The sequence below is a fragment of the Pinus tabuliformis genome, chromosome X (assembly GCF_031772625.1).
Source record: "Pinus tabuliformis cultivar Carrire ecotype Pingquan chromosome X, CPIR1, whole genome shotgun sequence".
Taxonomy (NCBI): Eukaryota; Viridiplantae; Streptophyta; class Pinopsida; order Pinales; family Pinaceae; genus Pinus; species Pinus tabuliformis.
Genome location: NC_142308.1, coordinates 964078049 through 964093531, shown reverse-complemented (window position 1 = coordinate 964093531; position 15483 = coordinate 964078049). Strand labels below are relative to the sequence as shown.

General features: G+C 38.9%; 1 protein-coding gene across 2 annotated transcripts in view; it reads left to right on the top strand.

The window, feature by feature from the left end:
• The window catches only part of LOC149142920 (V-type proton ATPase subunit c''2-like), a 34024-nt gene extending 21517 nt beyond the window's left edge, over positions 1–12507 (top strand). For both annotated transcript variants that reach the window (XM_089446810.1, XM_089446809.1), the window contains exons 4-5: positions 11579–11749; positions 12028–12507. In XM_089446810.1, coding sequence (XP_089302936.1) covers positions 11579–11749; positions 12028–12199 — 343 coding nt within the window. In that variant the 3' untranslated portion in view covers positions 12200–12507. The remainder of the gene's footprint in view (positions 1–11578; positions 11750–12027) is intronic.
• Positions 12508–15483: the final 2976 nt, after the last annotated feature.

The following is a 15483-nucleotide window of genomic DNA, read 5'->3' as shown; positions in this document are numbered from 1 at the left end:
GATTCCTACCATGATAGTTATACTTTACAACATAAAACTTGAAACAAAAACTTGAAAAGAACTAGGTGAGGAAGACTATCATAGGAGATATCTTTTACTTCTTCCTTCTTGGATTTCTTCTTTTTCAGCTTCTTCCACTTCTTCAATGATATGGGCTTCTTCCCTTCCTCTTTTGTTGTTGTCCTTCTTGAGCTTTGGACAATCTCTCTTGTAGTGCCCATATTCATGACAACCATAGCATTGAACCTTCGACATGTTCTTCTTCTTTTTCGGAGGACCAAGCTTTCCAAACTCCCCTTTTCTTCTAGCTATGGTAGCAAATGCTTGAGCTTGCTTTCTTGATCCGACATCGATTTTTGCCTTCAGCCTGGTTTCTTCGATTTTGCTCAATGACCATAGTTCATTGAATGGAGTAGCTTGTTTCTTTCCATAGATGCTTGATGTGAAGTTGCCCCATTCCTCTAGTAGTGCATTGAGCACTATGGTAGTCATTTCCTTGTCCGATATTATTTCTCCCAACTTGGTCTCTTATTTTTGATAGCCTCATAAAGTATGAGGTTATTCCTTCTTCTTTTGATATCTTCATCTTGTAGAGCTTGAGCTTCTTCTTTCAGCGGTTCGACAGTTAAACACTTAACGACTTCATTTTCTATGAGGATTAAATCTATCCTCTTTTTCCATGCAAGAATGTTTGATGAACCAAGCAATTTGTTGCTCTCCTTGCCATATGAAGTCATTTTGACATATTCAAATATAGATATAAAAATACTTACTTGTCAAGTGAAGATACTCCTAGATGATGAAATCTTCAACTTGATGCCTTCTTGATTTTGATGATGATGTAGATAATAGAAGATATCTTCTTGGTGAAGATGTCTTTCTTCAAAAGTGATCCTTGGCTCAAAGGGAGATCACATTGATTCCTTGATGATGATGACAACGCTTTTTCCTACTTTTCTTCCTTCAAGACAACGCTAGTTAAACTTGTTTCACAACCTCAAATTTCGGCCCTTCTTCAGAATTTTGGCTTGATGTAGCAGTTCTGCAATTTTAGCTTTTTTTGCAATAACCCTAGTTCACATGTGTGGCTAGAAGATGGACAAATTTGCCTCCTTTCTACTTCGCTTGACTTGAATTTTACTTCTTGGTATTTCGTCTTGCAAAGGAGACATTTCTTGGCACAAAACTTGATCCTTGATGGTGGCTACAATTCGATACTTGTTGCTACAGAAGGATGTCTTAATACTTCGCACGTGTGGAGAATATAGCCCAAAAAATAGACTCAAAAGTGCTTCGCTCTTCCTTCCTCAAGATAATGATTGTAGAATGTGTGAGTTTCCCAAGAGCGCTTCAAGTGTGGAACCCTTCTTTGGATGAGATAGGGTTTTGAGGTATTCTTTGATGCTCTTAATTATTCCCTTTCAATATAATGAGAGGGGTAGTCCTTCTTGATGATTGATGCTTTTGATGTTTCCAAGATTGTCTCTTTATACTTCGGCCCTAGAGTATCCTTCTTCGTGTTGCCCTTTCTTGATGTAGTCACCTTATCTCTGTTACCATGTTGAGAAATCTAGGGGGCAACAAGTGTAGGTGATTTCTCTTAACTTGATAACTAGTGATGTATTTTTACTTTACTTGATTAAATTCTTCTTTCCTTTCTTATTATTAGTATTCTCTATCATCAAACAACTACCAAATCATAAAGAACAATGAGACAATAGGACACAAGATATAAGTGATCAGCTAGGGCCAAAACCTCTCCAACTGAGAGGAAAACCCACCAGAATCCTTCTCTTCTTATAAAACTTCAATTGACAAATTCCAAAACCTATGACCCTTGACCAAGACCCTCCAAGACCAAGTCATTCTTCCTTGTTGATGAGCTTTCCTTACACAACTTCCAGCAACAAACTTCGACCTTCCAGCAACGTCTCCAACAACTTTGACCCCAACAACAATTTCTGCAACTTCGGCCTAGCAACTTCAGCAACTTCGATCTAGCAGCTTCACAACGTTGTCTTTGATGCAACTTTAGCAGTTTTGACTTAGCAACTTCACAACTTTGATCTAGAGGCAACTTCCCAACTTCGATCTTGCTGCTTCACAGTTTTGACCTTGGAGCTTCACAGTTTCGACCTTGCAGCTTCACAACTTTGACCTTGCAGCTTCACAGCTTCGATGTAGCTTTAGAATTTCATCTAGCCCAAAAACTCTAGAAACCCTAACGAGAGAGAGAGAGGCCCAAAAGCTTTGATCTTGATCTTCTTCTTCTTCGTCCTTTTCTAGCTTCTATCTTGAGGAGATCGAACTTGCTTGAGTGAGTGTATAAATGAGGTCGAATTCCTTCTTATTTATAGGTTTGTGAGGGTACGAATTGCTATCTTGAGGCTGACTTGTGCCTTCATGTAGGCCGACTTGATCTTTGTGCCATGACGACGTCTTGGAGGGTCTTTTGACTCAATAATTTTTTTCTTTACAATATGTAACATGCCCCAATGGGTAATACATGATAATGACTCAATTGACTTTACCACAAACCTAGACGCACTCAATGGGTGCTTGACCTAAAAATAAATTTCCCTTGAGCATGAAACACATTCGTCAAGAACAAAAATAATAAATTTATTTTTCTTTTTTTCATTAAATACATGAAATCGCGATTACATATCTCATTATGAAGACCGAACCTAGTTACATATTTCAACACTGAGTATGTGCTGGGTTTGAGAGAGTGTAGAGAGGTTGGTGATCAGTTTTGTAATTTGTATTTTCTTAGTTGGACCATTATCCCAGAACGAGAGCCCAAGCAGGTTCACGTGATTAATTTATTATTGAAAAACTGTTAATTGAACAAAAATCTGTTTATGTGTATGTGATTAAGATCAAGTAATTTTGCCTCTACTAAATATTTTGGTTAGGAACTTAGCCATGTATTTCTTCAGTTAATAATTGTTGGGAACCGAATATCGGGTGTTGGGTTCAGGAAATTCTAACATGGCATCAAAGCCCTAATTCTGAATCGAACTCGAAAGTACAAGTGTCGGGTTTGTGTCGGATCGTTGGAGCCAGGTTGGCTGGGATCATACAAACGAATTTTTTTTTTCAAGGCTGGCCAAGAAGAATCTTTTTACAGGTGGATTTTTTTTACCAGCAAAAAAAAAATGATGAAAATTATTGTTGGTCAGTGGGGTTTGAGATGACTACTGGGTTACGTTACGAGGGAAATTTCAGCCCATGGAAGGAGCAGATCGTTCTGTTATTTGAGGAGCAGGAATTGTAGGACATCATGGAGAAGGCCGTCCATATTCCCACATATCCTACCTAGTTGGCTCAGTTTAATAAGAAAAAATTGAAAGCCAAGAGAATAATCCTGGACTCCATTAAGGACCATATTATACCTCATGGGACAGGGAAGAAATATGCCCTTGAGATGTGGGCATCTTTAAGCAAGTTATACCAAAGTACAAACCAAAATAGAATGATTGTATTAAGGGAGAATTGAGAAACGCCAAGATGTTTGAAACTAACACAGTTGCATCATACCTAACCAGGATCACTCAGATTAGAGATGACTTGGTATCAATGGGGGAAACTATTGATAGTGAAGAGTTGGTTAGACCAGCCTTGAGTGACTTTCCGCCAAAATGGGATGTCTTTGTTGATGGGATCATTGCATGAGGAAATCTGCCTAGTTGGGATAGATTGTGGGATGATTTCGTACAAGAAGAGATAAGGAGGCGTTCCAAAACTACATGCCAACATGATGGTAAGGATAATGAGGAGAATTTTGCTCTTTCTGTAAAGGGAAAAAGTAAAGTAAAGGGAAGCGAGGGATTTGCTTTCGTGAAGGACATGAGCGAAGTGAAGTGCTTTGTGTGGCACAAGATTGGTCACCATGCGAGCTAGTGTTTGTACAAGGAGGAGGATTAGGTGGCTGCATCAACATCAACTGAGATAGATGACTTTATAGAGAAATTTGAGAAGGAATTTTCTCTAGTTTCTTGTGTTTCTGACAATAGTACTGTTATGTATGAGGATAGTGGGTGATGGCTAGTGGACATTAGAGTATCCAGTCACATGATGAGGATGAGGTCAATGTTTCGTAATATTTCAGAGACAAGCTCAGATTGCAATGTGTTTAGTGGGACTAATGCCATGCATGCAACGAAGGGGGTTGGATGTGTCAGATTCTAGCTAGAGTCAGGAGGATTTCTGGAGGTGACAGGGAGACCTCGAAGGAGGCTCAGGAGGCAGTGGGGAGATCCAAGTGGTTAGTGAGGGAGAACAAACCACCAAAGAGGTTGGGTGGCTTTGTGGCAGATGTTGTGGAGACAAAGCCAAATAGTTTTGAGGAGGCCGCCAGTCAGCAGATTTGGAGGGATGCCATGGTGCAGGAGTATGCCTCTATCATGAAGAATGGTGTTTGGGAGGTAGTGCCATGTCTTGATGGGAAGTTAGTGGTGACTTCCAGGTGGCTCTATAAGGTAAACATGCTATGGATGACAATGTGGAGAAGTTCAAAGCTTGGTTTGTGGCATGGGGGTTCTCACAAGTAGAGGGAGTTGACTATGAGGAAACCATTGCACCAGTTGCACGTTATACTTCCATTAGAATAGTGATATCTATAACAATTGACATGGGATGGAGGATTCACCAGATGGATGTGAAGACCGCCTTTCTCAATGGTGTTATACAGGAGGAGGTGTACATTGAGCAGACTGAGGGCTTTGAGTTGCATGGGAGGGAGTCTCATGTGTGTAGGTTGAAGAAAGCCTTGTATGGATTAAAGGAGGCACCGAGTGCATGGTACGAGAGGATAGATGCCTACTTGCAACAGATGTGTTTTCAGAAGTGTGATGCAGATTTGAACCTATATTTTATCTTGGTAAGTGATGATCCACTCATTCTGGTTCTATATGCGGACAACTTGTTTATTACAAGGGAGGACAAACTCAACCAACATTACAAGAGAAATCATGCTTCAGAATTTGATATCACTGATATAGGGTTGATGCATTACATTTTGGGGTTGGAGGCTTGGCAGGAGGATGGGCATATCTTCGTGGGCCAAGGCAGGTATGTAGGTGATAGCTTGAGGAGGTATGCTACTGATATCTTGAGGAGATTTCGTATGGATGGTTGCAAGCCTATGGCTACTCCTATGATCACCAACTGGAAGATGCTGCATGCTTCAGATTTCGAGTTGGTGAACCCCACGTTGTATCGACAACTTATCGGTTTGTTGATGTATCTGGTCAACACTAGACTAGATATTTGTTTTGCAGTCAACACATTGAGTCAATTTATGATGGAGCCCAGGAGAGTACACTGGGTGGTTGCAAAACATGTGTTGAGGTACTTACAGGGTACAATGGATGACGGTCTTGACTATGTCAGATGTGGTGTAGTCAGATCGATTGGTTGCACAAACTCAGATTGGGATGGCAGTGTCAGTGACCAGAATAGTACTTTTGAATGTTGTTTCTCGTTTGGCTTCGCAGTTTTGTCATGGTTCAATAGGAAACATAGATCAATGGCATTGAACATTGCAGAGGCAGAGTATACGGCAACTAGTTAGGCAGGGTGCGAGGCATTGTGGCTTAGCAAGATACTTTATGGTTTATTTGGTCAAATGTTGAGACCAACTACGATATACTGTGATAATCAGAGTTGTATTAAATTCTCTGAGAATCCAGTATTTCATGACCGATCAAAGCATATAGAGATCAAATACCACTTCATCAGACACTGGGTTTAGCGAGGGGCAGTGAAGCTTGAGTATATATCCACTGATGAACATGTAGTAGACATTCTCATCAAATCATTGCCAAGGGGCAAGCATGTATTTTTTAGAGACAGGATGGGAGTGGTGAGCAACAGCTTCCTCAATAAGAGGGAGCGTTGAAAATAGTACCAATGAGAGGTGTTACTAGGCTTTTATCCCTTTTAGCCTAGTGAACACATTAATGGCTTTTGTCTTGTTGACATTTATGAGTTATATTAATGTCATGGTGGGAAAAGGTACCTAGAAGTGTTGTACCATGTACTTTTTCTAATATTAATGTGAGGTGAAAAATCACCTAATGAGAAAAATTAGGAAAGGTACACAACTTGAAAAAGGTACGAGGAGAATTTTAAGTGATGGGGCCAATGTATGAGGGGGGTCATTTGGAAGAAATGATCTCAACCACACATCTTGAGATTTGAGGATGAAATATCAACCATTGGATCCTAGGTTTAATTATTCAATCTTTTCCAAGGAGACAAAAGAGGAAAAAGGAAAATCAATTCATCACTTCACACTTGAGAGATAAGATAAGATAATTATATTTATGTCCAACTAATAACCACAAAGTAGGTCAAAGGGACTGTTGAGTACAATGATGTCCATAAAATGTGGGAGAACCAAATGGTCTCCTATAAAAAATACAATGCATGAGTATAAAAGGTATAGTACAGGAACATAAAAGGTACAATGTATGGAATGCCCTGATGGAGAAGATCCAGGGGCTAATGGGTCTGTCCTCAGACCCATCTCTCCTAACATCCGAGGCTGACTAAAGAACACTGAAAAAAATTCCATGAGGAGAAGAGAGATCACGAGGAGAAGAGAGGCTAAGGAGAAAACTTCAAGGAGGAGGAGAATTTGCAGCTGAGAGAAAGGGGCTCGAATTCCAAGGAGATTGTACAAATAGCGACATGGTTTTCTAGGGAAAGAGGCAGCACGAAAATTGAGGAGCTGAGGCACAAAATTTCAAGGAACAACAGCACAAAAATTGAGGGAACAACAACAAATACTCAGACAAATTTTGAGGCAGGAGGCATGAAATTCAAGGGAGGAAACAGTGCTGTTCAGGCCCGAAATTCGAGGCATGAATTTCTGGACAGCAGCTACAGGAGACACAATTTTCGTGGAGCTGTTCTGCTGCATTCTGGCATGAATTTCGAGGCAACACAGTCAGCATTTCAGCACAAAAATCGAGGCAGATTCTGGGCACTGAAATCAAGGAGCTGAGCAGAGGAAAAATACAGAAATTTTGGGCACAAAAATCTATGAAAATCTGATTTGTTCAGTGGGCACAAATTTCCAGTTTATGTACATTTAATGCTACAGCAGAAAAAGAGATAAGTAGTGTTTTTAAGTACTTATTACTAATTTTCTCAAGCAATAAAATCTTCCTTTGAAGACCGGTTTTCCTTGTGGGGTTTTGTTTCTGGGGTCAGCGTGACCAAAAATAAGTGTCTCATATGTGTGAATGCTTGCATTAAATTTTGTGTTAATTATCAGCTGTTAGGAAAGTGAAAAAGAGTAGAAGCACTCTTTATGTTTGAAATAAATGCATTTTGAAATTTATCAGCATGACAAAACATGTGGGTTGGGCCTAAATAAATTATAAACACATACAAAATTGTAAACTGGGTTAAGGGTACAGATCATTAAATTTCTACATGTAATTTCCCCTTGTAATTTCTGTCCTTTACATAATGTCCTCGCATTTTGTTCTTTCAGAGAAAAAACAGGAGCTACGGCAATGGTGGAAGAGTTGAACAAAACTAGCCTAGCACTTGTGCCTATACTCTGGAAATGTTACAACCTTTTGACACAAGTTCAGAACATTGGTTATGTATATCGATTAGTAACGTACTTTTGACAGCACCAAATCCAAACATATATTGCAATCACAATAGCCCTGTAACAGTGTTTCTCTCAAACATTCTGTCAAATAGTATGTTACCCTATTAATGATTTCACCTATATTCTTTGGACGTGGTCCATGCAGGTCCAGTGCCCTCTCACAGAGCTGAAAGTCCAGCACAAACTTTGAGTACAATGGGGAAGGTGGATTTATCTAGCTGCATGCCTTTTTCTGACATTTGGTGATAGAGTTGAACAACTTCCACACAAAGTTCATTGCTGTCATACCCTTTATTAACGAGTTCCTCAGCCCTGTCTCCCATACTACATTCCTAACTCATCTTGTGCTCTACCAAAGTTATTGGTTCAGTGCACAACTATAATATTAAATCATAGGTACCTGGGTGTACCCAGCTATCCACCTCTATCAAGGAATACATTTCGATCCAACATTTCGTCAACTATTTGTAAGCATAATCTGTGAATTTCACTTTCGTGCTCGGTGTGTAGCCCATGTAGACTCAGTGTACGAACTGGGCTCTGATACCACCTGAACACCCCCAGCCTTCCTGTTGAGGTGGTGTCACTCTCATAAATACTGACACAACCAAAAACATATACACAATTTAGCCAAAACATATAACCATGTGTGCAGTAAAGTCACATCAACAAAAAACATATAACAACACTATGAAATACATGCCATAAAAATCTATGAAAATGTACATAACAAATTTCAAGTACTTATCTGATGAATTCGTTGGCTGGCTGCGGGCCTTAGATGTTCCTCCTAGTCATAGAGCGTTGCTCCAATTCTCTTAGCAGTTGGTCACCCTTGAGCTAGAGTCATGACTCCACTCGGCATTGGCTTCTCAAGCCAACTACATGCCTTGTACCACACATGACAAGGCAAACGTACCAACCCTGATAGCCTCCAACTAGTAGGCTCACATCCCCCATCAGCTGCTATCTCGGCCAGCTAGGGATGTTTCATAGTCTTGTGGCTCTAGGAGTTCGACTGCCCTAATGGGTCTTCCAGGTACCCTTCCAGGCCCTCACACAGCCAAGGTACGAAACCCGGCAACCTCCACCAGCATGCTCACATCCCCCATCAGCCCCTGTCTTGGCCAGCCAGGGATGTTCCAAAGTCCTATGACTCCAAGACTTCCATTGCCCTCATGGGTCTTCTAGGTAACCTTCCAGGTTCTTACTCAGGTCCACCTGTCACTTGTTGATGATCCATTGAATGGGGCAAAACACCTTTTTATAGACAAGTTTCCCCTTTATCTCTTTTTTTTTATTATAATAATATATTATAATATTACGATATACTTTCTCATCAGGATGCATTTTCCTGTAGTGGAGTCTCAGCCCCCCATACTCTTTTCGTCCTCCAGTCCGCAGCAAATAATATGTCCTCCTAAATGCCAAGTCAGCTGGGCTCACTGGTTTGATCATCACTCATAAGTATGCTATCCCACCGGCCTAATACATCATGCATACAGCAGCATGCAGGCCTCAATGGGATTCTGCTCACCAACCTATTCAACATTCCAGCTGACTAGCCGAAGTGTCACATGCACATGCATAATGCCATTCATGGGATTGAGATCAGGGGTGTTACATGATTTTTTTTTTTTTCCAAATGCCACCAGAAGCAGATGAAACACCCAAGAAATGGCATTTCCATACTGTTTCTGTTTCTTGGGGAATTGATACCAACAACTGTTTCTAGTGGCATAGTTAATAATGTTAATTTCATTAATCCTCATGATCCACAAGAGAACTGCCTTCTAACCCTTTCCACTAACAGAATAAAAGAAACCCTCATCCACAAACTGTTTAAAAAGTAAACAGAAACAGCTGCTTGGGAAGACTGATATTTCAATAGCAGACTGACTTTTTACAAGAAGCAGTTCTGGAGGGCTTGTGAGAGGAGTTATCAATCAATTTCAGCTTGGGAGAAGTACAAAAGCAGAGGGGTTTTCACTTTGAGATATCAAACTGCAAATTTGGGGGTGGTTTACATTTTAAAAAGGCATTCTTGTGGTCCCACTCCTCTTCTCAGTTTCAGTTCAAAAGGTGACTGCAGGAACTTCTAAGCTCAATTTTTTGGTCCGAGTTTGTATGTTTTTAGATCTTAACTTTTTTTCTTGTCTTTGAAATTTTTTGACCTTCTCCATCCCCTTTTTGTATAAGAATTTTGGGGATCCCCCAGCTGTACTGGGACCTTCTCTTCCCACCCATTCCCAAACCTTGGTGTGATGCAGTTTTTCTTTTTCCTTGTTCAAAAGTTGCAGTCTGGCATGGAAGATTGGGTGGAGGTGAGGGTTGACAAGCAGCAGGCTAGCAGATATTCAATACTTAGTCATGGTAGGAATTTCTCTGTTTCCCAAATGCTTTAACCAGTTAACCAGGGGTGCATTAGTGTTAAATGAAGGAATGGAATCTTTTTTGCCATGTCATGGTTGACGACAACTTTGACAGCAGAATGTGGAATACAAGTACCAGTCTGATATTTCCTGAATGCTCGTCTTGTCCACAAATAGGATCAGGTATGACAAATCTGAAAGGGAGTCACTGCTCATGTTTTTATTTAAGCACTGGCATTCCACAAGCTGCTTTACCTTCTTGTTTTATTATCTTAAATATAAAATTTCTTATGGCACCTTATTAGTATTCATTGGCATTTAAACAAATGGTAGGTACTAGTTATTGTGTGCTAATGCAAGTACCTTTTGAGAATGTGCATCTCAATGCATCATTACTGGTTTAAAAGATATTTATTTCCTGACTGTTGTTCCAAGAAAAAAGAAAACGATGACTTTAACCACTTATTTCTGAAAAAGCAAGCTGCATACTGGAGGCATAGATAATGCAAAAAACTCGTTTGGAACTGGCATTATTATTTTTCCTGGAAATCTTTTTGATCGATTTTCTATGCAAGTTCCTTTATCTAGTTCTGTGCTTGCTACATTTCTCTGCAGTTCTGTGGTGTTTTTATCCAATTATTGATTTTTTCCGCTAAATGTGACTAATCAAATGCTCCTTTGTATGGTCAAAAGTTTAGGAAAGCTTCCCTGGGTGTAGGAAAGCAACTTTGATTGATATGAACAGTCAAATCTGGACTTATATTTTCACGAAATCAATAGAATGAAGTTATTACATATAATATGCAAATGCCCATTTCTATCGGAAATCACATCCATATCTCAGAGAGAAATCGCGTTTTTCCTGTTAGTTGGTAGGGTTGCTAATGGGGTTGAGTGAGTACCAGATGGCTTTGGTAGGGTCGGTAGGAGGAAATGATGCGAAGCAGCATAAGTCCCAAAATGAAAGCTTTCTAAACTGTATGTAAAGGGATGGAAATTTTAATGTTTTCAACTACTAAACTGATCTTGCCTCCAGACCGCAAATTAAATTAGTGTAAAACTAAGTTAGCCTAAACTAACATATCCATGGTGAAGGAAGAACAATTTTTTCTGTATTTGCTGTAAAGATTTTGTTTTGATTGTCTAGTATTTTTATCACAATGTCGACTAAGAAATTGGAGTTTTATCACCCTTTCTGAATAGGAGGCACTGGACCTGTATTTTACTATTAGGAGTGCTTTACTCCCAGTACGTTTGAAGTTAGCGTATCCCGATCATAGTATTCTGCGGATGTAATAAAGGGTGTTTAATTGTTCTGTTGATTGAATTGTTAATATGGTCAATGGGTTCTTTTCTCCTTATTCTGAACAATAAAAAGGCACTTGTTTTTGCAAGTATCTTAAATTTCGCTGACCATTAATCAACGGGCGATGATGCCATCATCTAACTGATGAGAAATTCGAAATGATCTAATAATCTGTTAATAGGAACACAGGCAATGATGCCATCATCTACCTGATGAGAAATTTGAAATGATTTAATAATCTGTTAATTGGAACACATTTTGCAGTGTAATTTTCTGTGAAGCTGTGGCCATATATGGTGTTATTGTGGCAATCATTCTACAGACAAAGCTAGAGAGTGTTCCATCTACAAACATGTTTGCACCAGAGGCAATGAGAGCAGGATTTGCCATATTTGCATCTGGAATCATCGTGGGATTTGCCAATCTAGTTTGCGGGTATTTCCTATTCTTTCTATTATTTCTGCCATAAAGGTTATCGTAACTTGTAGGTGCAGTGCGGATGATCTTCTGAGATAAGATGTGTAACAATCTGCAACTATGTGATATCACTGATATGTGATAACGGTTATTTCCTGTTTACTGTGATGAATTAAGCTCACATATTTCCATTCATTCTGCTTTGTAGTGGAAACACTCTAAAAAGATAGTCTACTTTCCCGGTTATTCTGAACACGTATTTTTTGTAGCTGATAATGTGTGATATGTTTGTGCAGGGTTTGTGTTGGCATAATCGGAAGTAGCTGTGCACTTGCAGATGCCCAAAACTCTTCACTGTTTGTGAAAATTTTAGTTATTGAAATTTTTGGGAGTGCACTAGGGCTGTTTGGCGTGATTGTTGGCATTATAATGTCAGCCCAAGCTGCCTTTCCAACAAACGCTCAGTAAGGACACTGATGGATTTTAAGTGTGGCTGTGTAATCTTCTTTATGGTTACATTTTAATTTTCAGTTTTTGGTTACAGTAGAGAGAATGGTTTACGATGACATGAATTGATTGTCCTCTCGTCCCCTTTCATCATTACAGTGACGATTGTATTTATGCTATCCTCTATCTGTTTTCCATTCCTCATTTCGTGGGCCAGCATACACAAAAAATTCATTTATTCAGTACTCGCTTCTGAAATGTAAACCATTTAGCAACGTCTATTCCAAGTCAGAATGCTGGATCAATATATTCGATTATTTCTTTGGTCAGATATGATAGTAGTCATTACCATTTCAGTGATATGCACATAAAACACACACCTACATAATGCATTCATTCTCAAAACACTTATCTAAATAATGGATTGGTTCTCAAAACACTTACCTAAATAATGGATTCGTTCTCTTTAAGTCCATCATTCTCAAAACACTTATCTAAATAATGGATTCGTTCTCAAAACACTTACCTAAATAATGGATTCATTCTCTTTAAGTCCATCTTGGAAGGGAGCAAGGTTTTGTAAATCGGGTAGTAAGTTAAGTGGATTTAATGATGGGGAAATTCCATAATTAAGCCCACTTAACTGAGATGCGTCTTGGGATGGGGTGACCTCTTGGGAAGTCTTGGTTACCAGATGCAAACCCTGGAGATGATTATTGATGCAATGCAATTCATTTCGCTAGTTTCAATTTCATTTATTCACCCTTTGTGAACATCACCAAATGTAATGATTGTTAAGTGGACTATTAAAAATTATGAGAAAATGGCCAATTGTAACTAATATTCATAGCAGACAATTCCAAAAATGCTATTCCTTATTGGACTCATTGAATATGGAGACATTATCTATTTACAATATTGTTTCTTGCCCATAATTGAAGGATCAATTGGCATTTCTGGTATGTGTTTTATTTGGCTTCTACTTTATGCTAGTATGTAGGATTATGTAATATTTGGATTGCATATCATCAGCTTTGTTATAGCAGATCTTCATATCAATGTTTTATTGAGCATGTCACATAAGTATTTTAGTATTAAATTATTAGGTGGACAAAATTAATCATTTTTCCATTAAAATTCTTGTTTGAATTGGATAAGATTTTTTTTCCCCAAAAGTTTTATTTTTACTTGATTGATGAGAACTTTGACCATGGAACTTTACTCTTGGGGTTTTATCCCATTACAAGATCTCGAACATTGAATTTTCAAAAAATGAGTGGAACATGATGGAACTGTGCTTTTAGCTGGGAAAAAATAAACTCAATAGAAAAGTGAGTTTCTCTGCCTTTTAACTCGATTTAGTGTTTACTACGTTGAACATAAATAACATAGAATTGATATCCTTATTAGTGTACAACTCAGAAAAGATACTTCATTTTGATGTACTATGCTTGATAGAAGACTCAAACAGGATTTTGGAATGGAGCAAATTATGGCTTAATGAATAAAGAAACCGTAGGGGAATTATCAGTATAATCTGTATATGTGGTAATGACCCATTTATGTGTATCATTATGCACTTGTAATTATAAATAAGGCCATCTTTTATTTCATTTATTATATTACTAGATATGGTGAAGGCCCTCTATGCTACACTTAATAGGTAGGCTCAATATCTATTATGGTGTATCTGTCATTGTTTTGTGGGATAACCAAAGGGGTGCCCCAATTGAGTTGTGTATAAATACACAACTTAGGCTTTATCTCATTTGTATCATCTTATCTTGTACTATCACTAGTATAAACCTAGGGCCACTTAATTTGGGATTCTCTCTTGTGATTGACATCTTTCTCTTAGGCATGTGTATCTTTGTTTTCAATGCTTGTGCTTGGCGTTTGCGCTCTTTCTTAAGTGCATTAGACTTATCTCTCTCTATGACATTTGTGAGTGGGTTGTTAAAATTGACAACTAGGGTCAAATTCCACTTTGGACAATTCATTTGGTGAAGATAATTGATGCATTAAATTCCTCTTTTTGAGAGGACCAAAATCGACCTAAAAATCATCAAATTTGGATAAGGAGAAATGTGTTTTTGAATTTATGTCCACTCATATGCAAATTGTCAAGGTCAGCCTCACCTCCATGTAGACTCATAAAGCCCAAATGCCATGTCTCTTGACCCTCGCCGATTTGTATATAAAGAGGTGTCTTCCAACCTCATTTGACACATCAAAAGGCTTCAATGCATGTTTGAGGTAGTCGAGCTCTAGAAGAATGAATGATTGTTTTTGTTTTTGATTTCTTCTTCTACATCAAGGACGAGATGCAACAAATAGGACAATCGCTGGTCTTGAGAGAATTCTGGTCTCTTTGGATGAGTAAATTTTGTCATTGCAGGAGCAGTAAGGTAGGCCAAAGTTGTGGGTTGGCTTATGGACAATGCAAGGCAATATCTCCCTTTCAATAAAGCCGCACTATGGATCTTATGTCTCAAAAAGGCCACAAGCATTCACCAGCGTAGGTAAGGAGGCCGAAATACCTAACAAGGCTTTTGTCCTAACCCTAGAGCTAGCAAAAGGGCACCATCATGTTTGCCAAGGATGGTGGCATCTAAAATAAGGGTATTTGGAACAGTTGTCTGGGACAACAGTGATTTACAAGATGCCCTAACCAGACCTCGCTTCAGTAAGGTACCATCTGATCACTGAGATAGAATGCCAGAATTACAATCTTTGATTGGGCCCTCCACTTGTCTAGGGCAGTGACCTTGGATTTCCAAATAAGCAAGTAATTTTGACTTTAAATTATTGTACTTTGCTTCTACTGAAGATTTGATATTGATAATAAGAAGAATTTATCAAGGGTTTTCCCCATCTTGGGGTTTTTCCCTGGTTTGAGCCATATTACAGTGTCCTCTTGTCTTGGCTTGTCTTCTGTGTCTGTTGTATATGTTCTTTCTTTAGTTATTGTCAATATGTTTGCTAATGGACTGAAGAATGGACTAATATGGAATATTGAAGCAACTATCCTAAGCAAAGAACATGTTAACCTAAAATTAACATGGTATCAGAGCTCAGAATGAGTCAAGCCCAAGCAAGAGTAAAATTCTTTGTTGGTCCTAACAAGGAAAGAAGATCACCACAGTTCTAGGACCGAGCTCTTTGTCAAATTCTGGGCAGAATCACTGGGTCTAGGCCGAAATCTTATCTAAGGAGAGCGAAGACTTTGAGGGGCATACAAACCCTAATCTGGAAAGACCGAGGGGCTGATTCAATAGCTCACACCAAGCCGAGTTTGTTGTTCA